Source organism: Serinus canaria, chromosome 5 (genome assembly GCF_022539315.1).
Source record: "Serinus canaria isolate serCan28SL12 chromosome 5, serCan2020, whole genome shotgun sequence".
Taxonomy (NCBI): domain Eukaryota; kingdom Metazoa; phylum Chordata; class Aves; order Passeriformes; family Fringillidae; genus Serinus; species Serinus canaria.
Window position 1 is genome coordinate 34916956 of NC_066319.1, and position 16566 is coordinate 34933521.

Below are 16566 nucleotides of genomic sequence, written 5' to 3' on the forward strand. Positions count from 1 at the left end.
TTTGCTACATTTTAACTGTACAGTGAAGTGAATATTTATAAATGGTACACCAGGATGCTCACCCATACAAGTTTTTTAGGAAATTTTTTTTTTAAAATTAGATCAAAATTAGGGCAAATTTTCCTCAAAATTTTCTGTTGTGGCCTAAGTAATTTCTGAAACAACCTGCTGGGAATTATGATTAATCCGTAAACATTTGTTGCTGTAGTTTGCAGAACTTAAGCACCTTACTCATTTATGCAGCTTTTCAATTAAAAATACAGATTCATAATGTTAACCTTAATTTCCAAGTAGCTTTAGACTAATGATAATCAGTAGCATAAGTACATAATTACGGTTCATAGATGGCACTGCATCTAACACCATGTCTACATAATTTGCAATAGTGTCCTTTTAGTATGTCAAGTTTAATAAGTTTAATATTCTAATTGAGAGGAAAACATGATAATTGTTGTGTGTACTTATAAATTCTTTCCTCTCTTTTAAACCTTAAGGTTTTCAAAACCTTCACTTAGGAGTAGATTCATTTATACACTGTGTAAAATCTTAACTATTCAAGTATATTATGACCATGAGTGCTAAATACAACAAACATGCTAAAAATAAAAAATAGGTATCATTGTCATTTATTCCAATCAACATTTTGCTTTCATTTCAGAAAACTAATATATAAATGAATATACAAGTATCCATATATTTCAGTGCTTTTGTGTATACTGTACATCTATATATACCTCTACACATCTAAATACAGACATATAAATACCTCCACCACAAAGAGCCATTTAAGGAACTAACGGAGATTTCTCCTACTTTATTCTGAACACACAGAAACATGCCAAATACCCAGGCTCCAACTAATTAACGACAGGCTTGACTGTGACAGACACTCAGTTTAGTGCTGTGGTGTCTGGGTCACAGTGCTCTAACGAGGGAACCTTTCCTATTTAATAAGCCAAGGAAATAATGGCCTGATACAGAAGAAATTCAACATCTAGCTCCAGAAGAGATTTGTCAAGATTCATCTACTTATATTAGCATGCGTGGCAGTTTTAGGCCTTAAAAATAACCTAATTCTTGACAAATGAGGTGACTCCTGGGAGCATCAGAAGTGACACACACCTTAAACCCACATACCTCAAGCTGGTGACCTCCCTTTTACGTCAAGATGCCTTCCCTTAATTTATAATTTGCATACCACCCTCCTCTGTAGTCTGTAACAGGCAAAACCAGATTCTATAGCACTAAACATCCTTGTTCCTCAGCTCCTCCCACGGCCTCTCCAGCTAGGGAATCCCATACCAGAAGGGCTTCATCCGTCACGCTGGGTGAGGGCTCTGCAGAAACTGTCCGGATGGTGCTGACTCCTGTCAGGGACACATTTGACAGGCGTCTTTTCCGTACACCGCTGCAGTTGTTAGGAATCTTAAATGCACATCTCTTGTGGTAGTTCAGACCACATCCTGAAAAGAAAAATTTTAAAGCATCCAATTATGGTTTACTAGTCAAAAAAAGCAAGTAATTTTGGATTTTTCAAAAACAACACGAATTCAAAAACATTAGCCTTAATTTTGATGAAACTTTTCCCTCTACCCTGCTCTTTTACACTAGCAAATTGCTAGAGAGATAATGTTATCAGCTCCAAATAGATACATCTACAACCAGTGGTCTGTCTCTGATTTTTAAAAATCTATAGTCTCAAAGTACAAGAAATTCCTATGACCAGCACTTGGAAGGTAAGGAAGTCTCACTGCAAATGGTATATTCTACTGGATTTAGTCTACCAGAAGTCAAATAGGTGTGGCAAAGGGAGAAAACTTAGCTATTACAACTTCATCTGGATTGACAGTAACTTCAGTGAAATAATCTGAATTACTGCAAGACACGGGCTCATTAAAAATTGTAAGGAAGAGTAAGACATGCAGCCTTTTCTTAAAACGACATCTCAACCAAAGGTTTTTACACTCAAGGTTACAGACCCATATCTAAGATGCCTCAGAGCAGTCAAAAAGATAAGCTCTTTAATCAGTTAATTCCTGTGACAGGTCTTACTGTCTCTAACTAATTTAAAAGCAGCATTAGACACAACACACAGAAGTAGAATGGAAAAGTCACTGCTTTAGACTGAAAAATTACATCTCACTGCAGCTTACCTTCACACTTGAGCCCCTGACGCACCAGCCCCCACAGCATCTCTCCACAATGGTCACAGAAGGCTGGAGCCCGATAGGAGTGAACAAACAGAGCATGGGGCCGGATCTGGAAGTCTTCAAATGTAGCAGAAGCTAGAGCAGTAAGAACATACAAAAAATTAACATAAAGTGACATGACTACTGTTCTTCACTTATTAGGTACTTCACCACGGAACCAAGCAAAACTCCTTTTGGCCACTAGGATGCTGAACTTTGGATTTGGAATTGTTCACTGCATAGTACTTTGAAGATAAAAAGAGTGATGATATGCCTTCATACTACAATGACCACTGGAAAAAGCATAAAGCTGCATTTACAAACCTGCAGCAATAACATCTCTGACAACATTTTTCCCATCAAAAACAGGAGCATAACAGCATATCAACATTTACCAAAACTGTCACAGTTCAAACGTCAAAAATTTTTCAAAATATTCTTTTACAGGGTTACTCACTACAACTTCAAGGTGTATGCACATAAAATAAACTGAACACATCCAGTAAAGAAATATTGCAAGGTTTTTTTCACAAATGGAAGTGCATCTAAAATAGTCTGTTTCTGCTGATCACTTGGCATAATTAATTCAGCAGCCTATGTTGGTATCAGTGAACTGATCACACAAGTTAAAAACATATATTAGAGCTTAAAAACAAAACATGTAATGATACACCCAAATTTCAATAGAGAAAAAAACCTTGCAGGGCAACCTGGAAGATAGTTGTGCATATCTTACAAAGTGACATGAACCTGCAACTGGTGTAACAGCTCCAAAAGTTAGAGGGGCTAGTAAAAGGCACTAGTGCAAACTTAAAAATAACTAACTAAAATGTCTTTTAAACTATTTATAATACAGAGACAACCAGTACCACAGCACTAGAAGTTATCTGTGTGCTTACTCTTCACTGAAATCAGGATGAATGCAATAGGTATGTAGGCATTTAACAGAAATACTTTGTCTTTCAACAGAAATACATTCCTGATTTGCAACTGACAGAAAGAGAGGAAAAAAACCCAACCAAACAAACAAAAAACAACAACAAAAACAAAACAAAAAAAACCCACAACCAAAACCAAAACAACACTTCCCCCACCCAGCCCCATTTTTTAATGGTTCAATTCAGAGGAATTCCTAAAAGATCCAAATACCCTGGGTTGCTCCTTGTCTACTAATGAAAAGAGAACTAAAAATCTGCATTCTGATCAAGAAAACACTTTTAACTAACAAGAGGAAGGTACCAATTAAGATTTATGCCCTGGTCTCAGTTGCTTCTCTTCAAAAACCCACTGCTCTTTTCCAAAACTGTCCGCAGAAAAATAAGTTTCTAGTCTCAACCAGTCATGAGATCTATTAACAAAGATATTTAGAATACCACCCCAAAAGTAGGATCCAATGATTCCAATCATATCAAACTTCACCTTTTCAAAATGTTTTATTAGAACAATGCAAATCATTTAATAGTTTGTTTATTTCAGGATTTCCCTTTCTTCTCTCTGTATTATATCATAAAAAGCTATAAAAGTTTACTTAATTCATAACACTAGGACCTCATAAAACAGTCCAACATATTAGAAATATCCTGAAACTAAATTAAATAGTTTTGTATTTATCTAAAAATGTAAGGCATATTTTTCACTCAAGGCTTTTCAAACATTGGTTCAAATATAATATTTTTCTATGTTTTTCCATACTACAGTGGCCAAATTCACTGTTCAGACAATGCTCACCCTGCAATGACAATGCTCTCCTTGGTCTACTAGAAAACACAGCTCATCACAGAATGGGCTGGGTCTGGAAGACACCACAGTGGGTCTTCTGGTCCAACTTCCCTTCTCAAGCAGGGTAATCCTAGAGCACACAGCACAGGATTGCTCCAGACAGTTCTTGAGTATCTCTGGTCTGGGAGACTCCACAGCCTCTCTGTGCAATCTGTTCCAGTGCTTGGTCACCTGCAAGCACAGTGAAGAAGTTCTTCCTTATATTCAGGTGGAACTTCCCATGCATCAGCTTTTGTACATCACCTCTTGTCCTACTGCTTGGCACCACCAAAAAGAGCCTGGCCCCAGCTTCTTGACACCCTCCCTTCAGAACACATTTTATAGGTTGAACAGATTTCTTGTGATTTTACTTCAGAACTTAGAGTGAATCATCTTTTTGTGGACACTGACAGAGGTTTTTCTGCACTTCCAACCAAATTAATGTATATGTTGGAAGGCTCAAGCACTCAAAGCTTTAAAATGTATTTTGATGTTATTAAAATACAAATATACATTTGTATACTCCACTTGCACAAAGAAAACAAAATACAGGCGTAATAACTTCCTTCTTTAACTTCATATTGAAGATAGGAATTCAGACAACACCTACCCAGTAGATCACTGATCTGTGAAGTTCAAGAAGGATTTCTTTTTCAGGGCCTGTATTATCACCAGCATGCAGACACAGGAGGAAAAGTCACTGTCAGGCAGCAGACACCTCTCTGGTCCTACCACATATGGTACCAATTGAGCTGTGATAGGTCAGCAGCCAGATAAGATCAAATCAGAGATGCAAATCATACTGACCCTTGATAATTCACTTCCCCTTCTCTAGCCAGGTCTATGAAATCATGATATATATGTGAAGACATGGTCTTCAGCATTTTGGAAACTCCAGTCACACAACACACTACAACATGCTACGACATCTGCTCAGGAACTCAACCACAAACGTATCACTAAGCCTTCCCATCTCTCCACTTGTTTCCTTCAGACTTTCCATCTGGAGTTTCGAGCATCATCCCTTCTGTTCCAGACTTTTTTTCATGGATTTTGCACAGCATATTTACCTACAGCTTTATGAAGAATATTGTGACTTACATCTCTATTCTTTGCAAATGAAATGATCACTGAAAATATATGTATTCATGTATGTAGGAGCTTTTTCAAGGATATGGACCAAAACTAGAACACTATGCACTACCAGCTTCCAACAGAACTGCAATATACCCTTCTTTGCTACTGTGTCTCTACCTTAAATTTACATATGGAAATATAAAACCAAGAAGCTGATGGAAACAAGATACTCAGTGAGTATGCACTGCTCTCCTAGGAGAAGTCAAGGAAGACTCTACTATTAACACCCTCAAGACATGATAGCCATGAATTTTGATAACACATTTTGTTTATAAAAAAAGACTTTCCTGAGGTTGTTTCCAGAAGCATATAAGTAACAATCAAACCACTATTTAAACAAGGGATATGTACAATAAAAATACTCCACATCTCAATCTAGCAAAGGATTTATGCATCTAAGTTCATGACAATTATATTGAATAACCTAACATTATGCCTGTATCCAAATTCTGGTTTGAATCAATGATGCTTACTAAATTGGAAGAGTGGAGAGGAGTTGCACATTGATTTATTGGGTAGTTTTACAAATAGTATGAACAGGGCACCAAAACCACAAATGGCCTAATAAAAATCAGCAACTCTACTAACTTCAATTAGTTTAATAATTTAGACAATGAAATAAAAATATATTGTCTTGAAATAGCTTTAAAAAAACTGGGGATTGTGAGAAGTATATATAATTCCCCCTGTAGAAGCAAACCTGAAATCAAAATCTCCCATGAGTAGTTTTGCCTTAGGAAGTGATTTATAAATTAGGTTCTCCTTTCAAACTTCTTCCTACCATCTAGACAGTCATTTTTTTTTAATTACATGTCTAGGAAGCCTTTCATATAACCACTAACATTCAAAGCTTTAACCTTCAGAATATTCCTGTTATTCACTGAAAAAAAAAAAAAAGAAAAACCACCAAAAAAACCAAACCCGAAGCCCTGCTGATGAAGAGAAAGATATGTATATTTTTTTCCAAATTAAATTGAGGCCTCTCTTGGTAAAAACCCTCTGTAATCAGACTACCCTTTTGCTTTGACAGAGTATTGATGGGATGAAAACAACTTTGTGGCTGTATGTAAAACTGTGCTGTAAAAAAAGGGAGGTCTGCAAATATGGCTATAAGCACATTCTAAAAAACTTAATTACTCTGCAGAAAAGTTAGCACTTTTATGTCCTTCATATGACACAGTTGCACTGTTAACTCTCTGATTACCTTATCATCATTGATTTAAGCTTTCCCAGAATCACCAAAACACAGGCATTGAAACTGCAACAGTTTTGACAAGACTATTTCATCAGGTCTATGAATGACTTGGCTGTTAATGGCTAGTACTCCTTGTTCTGGGCTCAGTAGCAGACCTATCATTCAGCACAGCTGGAAAGTAAAACATTGCAAGTCAGAGAGGCGAGGTCTTGCATTCAGAAAGAGGCAAATTATTTACTTCACCATTTTGTGCTCCGCGTCCAAAAGCGCCCTGAACTACAAGCAGAGGTGAGATCCTGCTATTATCAGTAACAGAGCTTCTCATCATGGGCTCTGTCATCTTGCATCCATGCCTTTCACAGCAGAAGAAACCATCAATCACAAGACCAGCAATATCTTGCAGCTAGAAAAAGCAGGCATTCTCCTGCTACCTTCTCCCATTTGGAATGCATTTAAGAGTAATGTATTCTGTTGAGTTCCTGCAGGCATTTGTAACTTGAGTCCTTCCTTACAAGAAGTGCTGGCATCCATCACTTAAAAAAATAGTATAACTCACAACTATACACTGCTAAACTTCAGGCACTGGTTAAACAATAACAATTAATGACTGAGTATATAGCTCAGCTGGACTAAGAGAAAGAAAACCATTTTACTCTTTTCAATGTTCCAATCCTGGCAATCAAATTCAGTTTGAGTTTCCAGAGTCTCATTAAGTTAGCAGAGTTCTGGCAGTTCACACAGGCCAAAGACTCCATATCTGATCTCCATCCTAAAATCTGAATTAAAAGCTAAACTAACCACTTCCTCAAATCTATACATGTGCACATTTATAAGCATTCTGTTTATTTATTTGTTCTGCTTTGAAGTAGGGTAACTTCAATATGGAAAAATTGAATCATTTCTGGGTATGAATGTGAGTATTTTACCATTCTAGATTTTACAAACAGGGAAAATCCTTCAAATACAATAAACTCTGTTCTGTTTTCTTTGCCTATTATTGCTTTATCCCAATGCTCTAGGTAAAAACAGTTCTAATTAGGAATGTTAAATTGACATTCAGGTAGAAGGTGGGGACAGAGGGAGAGATACATTTTCAGAACTGAATTTGGAACTCTTGAGCAGAAGCCTTCTACTTTCTAAATTGAACTGGTACAGGCTACCTGCAATCTTTTTATAATACCCAGACTAATCAAAAGCTGCATGTCCTCAATCCTCCAGTGACAGAGATGCAAGAAACTCCACCACCTGCTACAAGGCTGATAATATGCTGTGCTGCTGCACCTGGACCACTGAATTTGGAAACATGAGCTTGGGGGTCCAGAAAGCCATGGAAAAAGAAAAGAAAGGTCCCAAAAAGGAACAGTAAAGACAGAAAGAAGGGGAAGATGCTGGAAACAGGGGAAGATCCCAGAGATCAGAGAGAGATGGAGGCCAGAGAACCTCCACCATAGTTTTGATCAATGATGCCCAAGGCTGGTAGCTGCAAGTGGTGGCACAGCATGAGCAAACAAGACTTTGTGCCCAAGCTTCCTTGGCCAGCAGCTCCCTCCTTACTGAGAGGGGCAGTGGGAAGCTGGCAAATGCAAGGGTGAGAAGGGAGCAAATGAGCCAGCATAGGAGGCATCCAAGTAAGGCTCTCACCTCCTTCCTTCCTAAACCTCAGTATCCAGATTCATTATGGGCTGTTGTTTGCACTCACCAGTGACATGAGATTTCAGTAATAAACTGAAGGGGACAATAAACAATTTGCAGGCATTTGTCCAGTGCTAGCTCAGAATTTTAAGGATTGATAATAAAAGATTACCATTTATGAGTCAATGTGTTTGATTAATCTGTACACTCTGAATTTATAAAGTTTGATTTTTAGGTATGTCTCTTTGTTTGTGAATGATTTCACAGTTTCAAATCTACAAACTATATTGCTCGCTAGGTTGGAGTTCATTTGAAATCCCATCACACAATTCTTTCATCATGGATTTACCCATTTCTCACCCAAGTGGAAACAAAAGCAATACCTTACTTCACAGCTTCAGGCCCTGTTAATCACAAAACACTGCAAAGGTATCAATGTAGCTCAGGAAACAAAATTAAATACTCTGCAGGTTTACTGGAGCTATTGATGCAGTGATCAAAATTGATTCTGACTACTGGCATTAAGGAGCAACCCCAAGTGAAAAAAGAAAAAAGTCTCTTGCTCCTTTTCCATGCTCTGACTGATCTAAATTATTATCTTAAAGTAAATGCTGTGAGTCCTTTACATTTTTTATTTCCTCTGACTTTTTTTAATGATCTTCACAGTTATTTTCCAAGGATTCTGAAAAAAAGCTCAAAAAGAAGAGGTGCTCAAAAAGAATTAATAGCACTTGTAAAACATATTTAATTTCCACAAATTTCTTTCATAAAAGGTTGTTTTTTTTTTTTTTTTTTTGTTATATGGTGAATAAATGCTACTGGCTAAAAGTATAATGAAATTAAAAATACAATCTTATGTTGAACTCAGTAAGGAATGAAGGACCCACCTCTGCACACATTAAATTATTTTTAACTATACTGTTACCTATCTGCAAAGGTTTAGGTATCTTTTAGAACAACCCCAAGAATTGATAAACATACACCATTACAGAACAAATACAACTGGGTTGTTTTGGAGGTTTTTTTGCATAGTTTTATTGGATGTCCACAAGCCCTGGTGGGATGCACTCAGCAGGGTCACCAGGGAGGGAACTGGCTGATGTCCTTGCAAGGCCACTCTCAACAATCTTTGAATGATCATGGTGACTGGGAGAAATGCCCAGATTCTGAAGGAAGGCAAATTTCATCTCCTCCTTCAAGAAGGGTGAGAAAGAGGACCCAAGGGAACTAAATGCCAGGTAGCCTCACCTGAAGCCTCTGAAAGGAGATGAAACAACAAATCCTAGTATGACCACTTCTAGAATATGCTTTAGTGTCTGATTAATAATGCTTTCTTAAGGTCTCAGATCTTTGATGAGACCATCAGAGACATGGAGCAGAAGCAAGACTGTATAGAACCATTCAGTTTCTCTCAGCCCCACTTGAATCTTTCTAGGATAACACTAGAAAAAGGAAAAGGGAAATTAAAAATGATAAAGAAATGCACAAGATGACATAACCTGGAAGAAATAAATTAATTATTGTTCTGAATTGTGGTTGATTTTTAAAAATTGTTTACAAAACTTCAATAATGACTCATCCTAGAAACATCTCCAGTGCCCAGCCAGGTAGATCAGAAGGTTAAAATTACACAAGAAAAATGTTTAGTTCCTCACTAAAGACAACAGAAGTGTTCTACTCACAACATGTTTACCCAATATTTCACCCATGCACATAAATAACTAGAAATTAACCCTAGGAAATGGTGATACTAATATTCCCCATATGACATTCTGTGTTTGGTTGCTTTGAACAGCTGTGACAGATGAGGAAAACCTCCAGAGGCATGGAAGAGACTTACACATAAAGAGAGATTAAAAGACTGGAAGACTGGAATTGTTTTGTTTGGAGAGGAAATGAGTAAGAGTTTACTGGACTCAAGAAGCAGAGGAAGCAAAAAAAAACCACCCAAAAAACCAAACAAAAACAAACAAACAAAAAACCAACAAACCAGGAAACAAACATAACTGCTGCAGAATAACTTCTGCACTAGAGTGATAGGAGTCTTCATGTCCTAAGAAGCAGGAAAGCTTTCCAAACTTCTTTTTGGCAAGAAGTCACATCTTAGCTATGTTAACAGAAACATTCTTGGGGCCTCTTTAAAAGGCAGAGTGAGCCAGATTTCAGCTGGAATGACAATATCTCCAGGCTTGAGTCACAACTACCCTCGAGATATAAAAACCAGCAGACAGCAATCTGCGGCAGTTCCTGAGTTCCTTCTCCTTAGCTGCCATTTCAAATTGTTATATTCCCCAAGGGAAGGAGGATTGCCTGTTTGTACCAGACCACTTTTAGCTACAAACCTCAAGCACTTCCTAGAAGATGTGTATCTTACCACGAAGGAGTACAAACACAATTTTTTGGAAATTACTATGAGACTGTGTATTTCTATTTGCTCTTTCAAAATCAAAGCCAGCAGTCTGCCAATGGAAATAAATTCAATGAGTTCAATAGTGATACTGAAAGATATACTTTTTACATAAGCCATATTTAATTTGAAGCCTACTGAAGCACAGAGTTATTGAGACAACAACTTAAGAAAAACGAAAAAAGCAGAGAGATCTTCCAAACACTAGATTTTTTTTCCTGACATTCATCTGAGCAGTGTAGAATACGCTGTTGACCATGTATATAAATTGTCTGATGTTATTCCAAGTGGCCAAGTTATTCCAAGTGGGTTACCCTGCATTTTTCAATGTGCTGAATCATTTATACTTGCTCTCTTTTCAGGACCACTACTGTCATTTACCAAACATACTGATACAAATGTTTCATCAAGCACGTACTGGTCAAAGAAACTACAGAACAATTCAAACAAAACCCTGTATGACAAATCAAAGAGTTTCCTGCTTAGCTGAAGCAAGGCTTGCTCCCCATTAAATTAGTAGCTAGTGAGAATTACCTACTGGGGAGGTAATTATTTCATGAAAGGGGATGACGGCTGGTGAGGAAAAGAGAATTCTTTGAATGGTGGCAGTTTTACAATTAAAATCTGTGTTAGTAGCAAAAACAACTGGCAGAATATGAAGAACTGTGAAAGGAAAAAAAAATTAATTGAAGGTTTCTTACCCAAATATTTTTTAAAAATTTAAAAAGAGATTTTTTTTTTTCCTTATATACAACTTCAACTGAACCTACAGCAGTGGTCTCCAAAGGGAGCTGCACACACCTCTGGGTGTGCAAAAGACAACCCCTAGTGTACAGAAATAAAAAATATTTTAACTTCAGCTACATAAATAAATTTTAAATAAATAAACACACATGCAGTGAAGATATATGCTTGAAGATTTTTAGCAATGAGGTGCACAAAAAGAAATTTGGACTTTGCCACTGTATCTTTAAGAAAAGTTCAAGTGCTATTAAAGACATATCCTGTGAAATAATTCATAGCTATACCTAAGTTTCACATACTATAGATGTAATGAAAGACTAAATAATAAATAAATTTGTAAAACAGTAAACAGTCCTTTAATGAGAATATGCTTTTTATTATCATGCACTTTTTTCTACCAATGCCTTTTTAATTATAAGCCTTCCATATTGATTCCAAATGCTAGTCAGATTATAGCATTGCATTGTAAATCTAAATGAGCACACAAATATCCTTTAAAACACTGGACAACTTTTGCAGACTCCAAGTTTCATTCATCACCTCAAGTCTTCTGAGAAAGGATCAGCTGACATGAGGGCTGCTGAAGTATCTTGAATAACATATTGAGTTACTGTTACTAAGTGGATTGTGTTAAACTCAGTCAAAATTATAGTATCTAAAATATTTTTTTAAAGGGAAAATGTAACATGTATCATATTAAAAATCTGAGAAAAATTAATAAAAAGGTAAAAAATTGCCTCACTCTTCTCTTTAAGGAGAAGAAAGGGTTTTTTTTAAACTTCAGAGGCTTTGAAATAAAGATAATATACAAATAAAATCAAGATTTAATTTGGTCCACTTTGGAAGCTGACAGGCATTTTTAACACATTAACTGCAATTAATGTAGCTAATCAGCTTCAATTCCACTTTTCTTGAAAAGCCAGCTGTACAATTTATTGAGGTGAGGCCCGATAAAGTGGTGTGAAATGAATTATGTCTCTTCTCAGTGAAATCATGCGATAGGAATACAAAACCACAAGAGTTACTGGATCAGACAAAAATCCACTAAGCCTGGAGTTCTCAAAGCAACATCAGCATTCTCTGAGGCAGAGAAGGTGACAAAGGTGGATGACACAAGGGCAGTGACATTACAAGCCATTTTCTGTTCCATTGCTACACCTGACACTTTACTAGCAATGCTTTCCAGATCATTCATGAATGTATTTAACAGCACAGACTTAAGTACCTTGCTGGTAACCTGCTTCCTCTGTGAAAATAGCACTTCTACCCTTTCTTCCTAAGTCATAAACAGTTATTTATCCATTTGGGCATTTACTCAATTGCTCTCTCCTGAAAGCATCATTTCTTTATGAGCATTTGGACTGAAAGTGTTTGCATTAAATCTGGAAAACCAAGTGAAATATCTCAAATGAACCAACAATTTCATTTAAGACTGCACAAACCAAAAAATGTATTCTCTCAAAAAATCAGACAATTATAGATGTTTGGATGTTTGATCTATTAGGCAGCAGTGGAACAGTGACCTCTCATACACAGGCACTGTCCAGAAAGTAACAATTAACACAGTTATATATGGAAAAAAAGACAATGAGACAAAAATAAACAAGGAAATAATCTTTCAGCTCTGACAACTTCAAACACAGTCATCTATGTGAAATTCATGACCCAAGAACAATGTTAGACTAACGAACAGTGAGGGATACAAAATCAATCAACTTAAACCTAATCACGAATGAGCCTTATCTCTAGAGAAATAAAAAAAATGACATACAGAGAAAATTGAAAGGACATAAAGGAAGAATAATTGCTAAAGATTTCATCTTAGACAGAATAAAGATATTTGTATTTCTCAAGACACCAAAAACCAGCATGTTAACATAGCCATGAAGGCACCAAGAGAAGGATGCTCTTCAATCACAACAAAGCAAAATCACAAACTGTGACCAACTATACAAGTACTATAACATTATGTTCAGAGATACAATATCATAGGTTTTTATCTCAAGTTGAACTAACACTACAATCCTGTTATGTGCTGATAAATGGCATTTACTATAATTGTACAGCTATCCACAGCTTTTATTCAGCTCAGTATATTTTATCATAGGCAGTATATACTGTACTGAATCAAAAATAAAAGGTCCACATCTAACAACCAGGTGATCTACCATCTATGTGATATTACAACAGAAACAGCTTCTTAACAAAAGCACTGGATCAATTCCTGCCCTCATCAGCTCAGCAAGGGAACATAAAATAGCTGCTATTTGACTTTCTTGCCTCAGGAATCCTGCCAAGTTGAGCACAACTGGTCACAGCAAGCAGATGAAGTACATTCCACTAATCCACACAAGATGCTAACATTTCCCTGTCTGCTTCCCAGCAGCGGACAAAAACCTCTTACATCTCAATGGAACTTTGCCCAGTAAAAACAAGATCGATTTTTTATAAACAAACCCATATTAAAACTGTAAATATATCATTTTTCCCCTCTGTATAATGAATAGACTTGGCAAATTTACAGAGCAGTTTTTAATAAATTTCGTGAACAAGGTACAGAAGAGGACAAACTACCCTGACAAAACAAGTCTAAAGATATCTAAAATAATTGTTTCCCTGAAGTCCTCAAAATCAGAACTCAAAAAGAGAATACAGATGTACAGAAGCACAGCAATTCTCATCTGTCAGCTTGTTCTATAGAGTCTGTGCCTCCATTTAAAAAAAACAACAAATACAGTTATTGTGAAAAAAGTCCCAGATACACAGATGAAGGGTGGCAATTGCATCTACAGACAGCTCTAAATAATATCTTCAACACATCATTCATTTCAGAAAGGGGCTAACTGATATACTTTCCAGATCTCATGTAACAACTTTGAGTAAAAACTTGTTAACTATTTAACTTCTCTGCAAAGAAAGGGTACGAAGGACAGCACCCATCAGTAATATCGGTTCATTGGCAGCAACAAACTGCAGTTGAAATCAATTATTCTTATAAGCAAGTCAAGACAACACGGAAGATCTCCAAAAACCTAGGAGCTAACTTAAAGAAGAGAGTTTGTCACCACAAAAATAATACATTCTGTTCAAATTTATTGTGAATTTTACATTATGCTATTTTTTGGTAATTAACATTTGCATCCTTTATTTCTTGAGTGGAACATGAAAGTCAACTTTTCAGAGGTCCAGCTGAAGATTTCAGTAAATACTACTTGATCACATCAAGACTGAAGGACATTTTTTAGCTAAAAGTCACTTTACATAAATATGCTTCCTTCTCTTGAGCAAACTGGAAAACTACATTTTAGAGAGAGAGAGAAAGAGATCTAAAAAGATTAAAAAGATGTAACTTCTGGTTTCTATTCCTTTCAGTGCTTATGAATTACTGACTACTCATTTCCAGCCATTCTTTGAGTGTACCTTAAACTGCCACTTCTGTACCTTGCTTCCTGATTCTGGGCTGCCTACTAATTTTGGATGGTATTCTAATAAAAGGAACCCTTCCTACAAATACACTTTGATAAAATCCTTTCTCCAAAGATTCAGATCCTTCTCAGTCTGAAATGCATAGAGCTAAGTAGATACTGGATTCAATGAACACATTAGCAGAGATTTCCACAGAAGTAGTAAGGAATTTTCTTCCTTCGGGTATCTTAATACAAAATGAACTTTCCAGTAATTTGAAGAAAAAATAATATAGAAAATACACAGCTAAGAAAACAGAAACATGGTGAGTTATATGTTACAGCCAGAAGGGTATTAGTGATGCTGTTCAATGAATGCCCAGGATTCAAACCAAATGTATTCAACATACAAATTTTTGGTTCTAATTTCTCAAGTGTTCCCATATTCCTATACAAACACTATCGGAATCCCATAAATAAAGTGTTCAAACAGACATTTTTAAAAATACATAAAATGAAAGGAAAAAAATAATAGAAGAAAAACTATTTATTTTTTCGGGCTACTACATTCATAATAAAAATTCCCTTTTCCTCTTTTAGTGTGCAGCTAACCAAATCTCATACACTAACATGCACTTTTGCTTCCACTCTTATAATAATGTTTGACCTTTCAGTTCCAAAATGCCAGAATCTATATTGGCACTGAACCACAATTCATCTGGCTGACTGCAACAGCCTGTGCTTATCTCCTCTGGAGGAGTCAGCAGACAGACACACAACATTTGTTCAGCACATTACATGGTTCTTGCAGTCCATTAAAATACTACATTGTATTGCACCAATGCAAAATGCAAGTAATAATTTTCATTAGGAATACAAAAGCATGGCAGGTGGTGCAATATGAGCTGAGTAAATGTCTCGTGTTTCACCAGAAATCTTTTGCTCTAACACAAACTGTTTCAGTTTCACTGCATGACATCTACAGGTACAATTTTCTTCACTAAAACAGACTAAGGTGCTTCAGCTACAGTGAGCAACACCTCTCCCCTGCAAGTTTCTGTAGATAATTTTCAGCTCTTTCAAGAACTTGTAATATAAGCTCTAAACCAGAACACAGTCATATTTACTAATCCTTAAACTGCCAAGAACATATGTGCAGTAGGAAAAAAAAAACCTGGGTGGTCCAGCTTTTTTAATAAAGCTTTCAGTAAACTACAATGAAAAAAAGAAAATGCATACTACTGATTGTATAACCCTGAACACAAGGGCTGACAGTTCAGCCTTCTGTTCTCTGAACAGTATTGACCTGAGCAATAAAAAATGAATGCAGTCGATCAGTCCAGCTTTAGACATCAGATATCAGCGCCGCAGGGGATGCTGACCCAAAGCACAAGGAGTTTTCAGCAGCAAAGCCACAGCAGTAACAATGTGTTCTACTGCCTCTTTTGGATATGACACTCAAAACAATTACCATAATATACCTTGAATTTACAGAACTTTAGAATGTATGTTCTGTTTAGTTGTCTATAATGAAGGCTAGAAATTAAACACTTTGATCAGTTCAGCATGTGCATCTGAACACATACTGTATTTCATTTGTCCTTCCAACACTCAAGCATTCAATACATACACTGTAGTGCTGAAGGCCAGTCTCTTCTGCTTCCAGAAGGCTTTTTTTAATCCCTTCAAAATAAATTTTCAGAGCATATTATTAAACTGAAAAAGATTTCTTTAGGCTCTGTATTTAGATAGACTTTGTCCTTTAATTAAAAAAGAGATAACCCATCTACAGCTACTTTGATTTGCACTATTGTCAAAATCCATAACAATTTTAAACTATGTCTCAATATTTTTCAATAAAAAACTACCTGTATTAGTTTGAATAATTCCCTAAGCATTACAGATTGTTTGTACATTTCTTTCTCATTTTCAGTGTTGCAGAACTGGGAATACTTCCCCCTCTTTACACAACACAGGAATAGTCTGCAAAAATGAATTGCTGCATTTAGTTTAAGCTCATCTGGGGGAGGACACTAATGCTTTCAAGTGTTTATTGAGGAAGCATGTTTAATTTGAGACATCTAACTAAAGGTTTTAGTT

At 36.3% G+C, this 16566-nt stretch overlaps 1 protein-coding gene across 3 annotated transcripts in view; it reads right to left on the minus strand.

Moving 5' to 3' along the window:
- The window catches only part of PRKD1 (protein kinase D1), a 115298-nt gene that overhangs the window by 40424 nt on the left and 58308 nt on the right, over nt 1-16566 (minus strand). For 2 of the 3 annotated variants that reach the window (XM_009101942.4, XM_018907467.3), the window contains exons 3-4: nt 2154-2285; nt 1303-1463 (exon numbers count right to left, since the gene is read on the minus strand). In XM_009101942.4, the coding sequence (XP_009100190.2) occupies nt 1303-1463; nt 2154-2285 (293 nt within the window). Of the gene's footprint in view, nt 1-1302; nt 1464-2153; nt 2286-3917; nt 4053-16566 lie in introns of those variants that run through there. The other variant, XM_050974754.1, reaches the window with a different exon arrangement.